The sequence below is a fragment of the Pundamilia nyererei genome, unplaced genomic scaffold, assembly GCF_000239375.1.
Source record: "Pundamilia nyererei isolate P.nyererei 1_Seehausen unplaced genomic scaffold, PunNye1.0 scaffold00783, whole genome shotgun sequence".
In the NCBI taxonomy this organism is placed as follows: domain Eukaryota; kingdom Metazoa; phylum Chordata; class Actinopteri; order Cichliformes; family Cichlidae; genus Pundamilia; species Pundamilia nyererei.
Window position 1 is genome coordinate 49,023 of NW_005188184.1, and position 4,062 is coordinate 53,084.

General features: G+C 37.6%; 1 protein-coding gene across 1 annotated transcript in view; it reads left to right on the top strand.

Annotated features, from left to right (window-relative positions):
- Positions 1-806: 806 nt before the first annotated feature.
- The window catches only part of LOC102194042 (histone H3.3-like), a 10,782-nt gene continuing 7,526 nt past the window's right edge, over positions 807-4,062 (top strand). The window contains exon 1 of the mRNA XM_005754965.1: positions 807-827. Coding sequence (XP_005755022.1) covers positions 807-827 — 21 coding nt within the window. The remainder of the gene's footprint in view (positions 828-4,062) is intronic.

Here is a 4,062-nt window from a genome sequence, read left to right on the forward strand (position 1 = left end):
AAAACCAATTACATGTTCAAAGCAACGGAACGGTGGCCCAATATCAGAGAGAACTCCACTCTTGAGTGAGCAGTGATGATTGAGCAGTCCGTTTTATTTTGCAGATTCAAGCTGCTCTTCAAAATTTTCACCACCAGATGTCACCGGAGAGGACTGTGTTGAAAAGCTTCGCGTAATGAACCGTTTTTCAATACAAGCTTCAGTGCTTCGGAAAGCTTCATTTGGCCATCAGCACTTTGGTTATACTTACCATGTTGTCCATGTTGTTTATTCAGGTCCAATATTTAAGACAGGTATATGGGAAGGGCCGCCCAGTGCTTCCTGTTTATATAGGGTCATGAGGTCAATGATTGCATCATTGGGTGTAACCAAATGGAGGGTTTTTCATTTTGTATAGTATTGTTTATTTTCTTTAAAGTAGCCTTTTGAGTTATATTGTATGTGTTTTACTTTACAAAACATTTAGCTGAGTAAGTGAGTTTGTCCATTTCATGCATAATCTCATTCCTGTTCTTTGTTTAGAATTGTATTGTTTGGTCTGACCTATTTGTTTCAATGGTAGAGTCTAATGAGGTCAGGTGTGGGCAAAGTCCTGTATAAAGCAAGTGGGATTTTTGCATGCCTGATTGATTATTTTATGGTTAATCGGAGATGCCAGCAATAAAGTATGCTTAAAAAACAAAAAAAAAAACAAAAAAAAAACACTTCAATCGTCTGCTAATGTTATTTACTTATCACCTTACTTGCTGCTTACGTTATGCTACACTACACCCACCCCCAGTTTAAATCTGAGGTAGAGTATATAGATGTATGATGGTTCCAACAAGGTAGGTGTTGTAGTTTGAAATCTAGTAATGCTGGAACCTTATGCAGGAAAAGCAGGAGCAGCATTTACAGGCTATTTAGCACCAATAATTTCTATTAAACCAGTAAAAATATTTCCACTATGATCTAACAACAAACTAAAGTGATTTCCTTGTCTCCTTTTCAGGCTGTGGTTGAGCATCATAGCTGAATACACGGAGTAACCTGTAAAGTTTTAACATATGCAGTTTAAAGCTTAAGAGATCTAATGTGGAGCTTTAAAATTAGAAATGAACGACAGTAGGTGTGTGGAGACGCCACCAAGCTGCTCGACCTTCAGCCACAATACACTGTGAGACAAACTGCACAGAAACAGTTTATGTTTGGTTACGGAGACCCGCAGTTGTTCCGATGTTGTCGCAAAAAGAAAAAAGAATTTCCACTTTTAGGCCCTGACTTTACCACACATCATCTCTTTTTATGTGGCATCCGCTAGTGATTAATACAGGAACAGGATTTCCTTTTTATGTGTTTCTGTTTAAGCTAAAATCAGTTTAGTGTGACACGAAAAAGGTCCCCTCGAATGTGTTAAAGCAAAAGTAATGAGTCTGTTTTGTTATGTAAATCTAAGAAGTAAAAATAATAGATATTTTTTTTTTTTAATGTAGAGAGTGAAAGTAAAAAATTACTCATTAAAAAACTACTCAATAAGAGTAGACATACCTCAATTGAAAATTATACTTAAGCACAGTCACAAAGTATTTGTACTTCCCCCTCTGTAAACATCTGCGCACACAGTAATGAGGCCATGGCAGATACTGAGGAAATACAGAAGAAAAATCTTACAAAGAATATATTTTTAATTTTAGTGCATGCATGTGTGCATGTCTGTATCTGCTCTCACAGTGCATCCTGCAGGCCGATGGTGACCCTCACCTGTAAGCAAAGACATGTCATTGATCAACAGTTCAACTCAAACTGTGAGCATTTATCTTCTATTTAAACTCTTTTGTTCCAGCAGTCAGGGCAGGCTCGTCCTGACTGCCAGGAATGCAACTCACACCTCACTGACGGCTGAAAAACTACAAACCAACCGAAAAATGTAATTAGCTACAATCACTGCAATGGAAACAAGAAAACTCTGCACTTTAGTTTGCTCAAAACATATGTCATGTTTTAAAATGTACACGGGTGAAGAAATGTTCTATTTTTGTCACAAGGTGGCACCATGTTACAATTCTGAAATTATTTCTTCCATTGTTGACTCATTAGACTTTGGCTGTATCCCAATTCCGGGTCTGCACCCTTGAAGGCAGGGGGTTGAAAATGATGTGCCGAGGTAATAATAAAATGCAAAGATTGGTGACAGTGTTTATAAGGCAGCAGATAAAAAAATTTAAAAAAAACTGTGGGAAATAAACTAGGCTCTGCCAGTGAATCAGTCTTTGCGTCTCTTCCATCTCCTCATCTCATCTATCACTCTCCTGTCCGTCTGTCCGAAAAAGGCACAATTTGCTGTTGCGTTAATTTAGTATTTAACTATCCACACTTGAAAACTCTTGCACCTGACCCATAATAAAGCAATGATAAAAATAAGTTATTAAAATAAAACATTACAATTGTGTTTATTATTGTTTTTATACTTGAATACCTCTGCAATGCAACAACTGGTATGTGTGTTATTGTTACCTGTGGTCTTTTTAATCCAGCTGGTGAGGGATCCGCTGCCTTTAGCAGCCTCACACAGCTCCTTTTGTCATCCTCTTCATGTCCTTACAGACCAGCACTACTTGTGCAGTTAATAAAAGGACAGGTAATGTTTTGTCACACTGTTAAGAAAGCTAATTAACAGGTGTGCAAATATGCATTGTGGCATAAAGAAGGTGATGGAGTGCAATGGCGTAGTTCACTTTAGTCCAGCTCAGTATGTAAGGGTCTGATAACGGGAAGGAATGTTTCTTCAGACAGTGAGGCTGAATCTGAATATATATAATATAATTTGGGAAAATGTTTAATAACAGTCAGTCTATGACTTAAGCAGCATTGTCATAGCCACAACCTAACTCCGAAATGACAACAGAGGCACGGCTTCTTCAAGACGGGCGCTTTGCTTTATTTATGAACGCCGTGAAAACTACAAACATAAAACACAAAGGCTGTAGGCCCTCCATTCAGCTGAAAGCAACAAATGTCTATCAACAAAAAAATTACATCATGACCATAATAATAATAATCTTATAGTCTTATTTGTTCTAAATTTGCATATAAAATAATTAGAACAATATACATTACAAATTTGCAGAATATTACACACAATTACAACAAATACTTTGTAGATGGATCAGACTGCTGCAGATGGCTCACTGAAATCCTTTGCGTGGTTTTCAAAAGCAGGCCTCACAGCTGCTGATAATCACACCTAAACATCATGAAAATAGCGATACAACAAAAAATGGTTCTTTGTGCCAAGATAATTGCATCTCATACACAACAAAAACTACACCATCACAATGAGAACAACAATGAATTCCCTCTCCAATATGCATGCAGTAATAAATAGCTTGACCACAGCACTTTTTGTGTTGCAGACTTTATTTTATCTGAAAATTCCACGACAAAGGATTGTGCAAGTTACCTCAGTTTCTAAATCAGATTCACTTCTAGGCTTGACAAACATCAGGATGACGTTGACAACTCCATTAGCCAGAGTTCGCATGAAGGCAGGACCCAAAAGCAGACTGAATAAACTGAATGAAACTATACACACACAATACTGTATTAACCACAGAAGTGATCGGGCAGAATCCAGAGAAATGGGAGAATCCAGAGACCCTGAGAGTATGAGGAAGAAAAGCCCATAAAAACAAAAAATTACGAGCGGCCCACTGGGCAAATGCCCGATGGCCAGCTCAGCCCTGCATCACAATATGAACCACATCAAATTACAACGAAAAAAATATTTTAACTGCTGGAACCAAATATTAATCTTTTTTATACACAAACCATTTCGGTAACACTTACACACACTCGGCTACTAAATGAATGTGTTGTCACACCATAACTATTTCGTTGTTGTGAAAGTGTTGCCAGCATTAACTAATCTAACGGTCATCTACAATCTAATTCAAGGGTCATGTCTGTGTTCTCCCACAGAAAATGATCCTACACGAACAACATGCTGCTTCAGACACTGATCCTCCCGGTGGAAGTGCACCTTCTTTTTCCTCCTTTTTAAGATTTTTAATGTTAATTTAAATT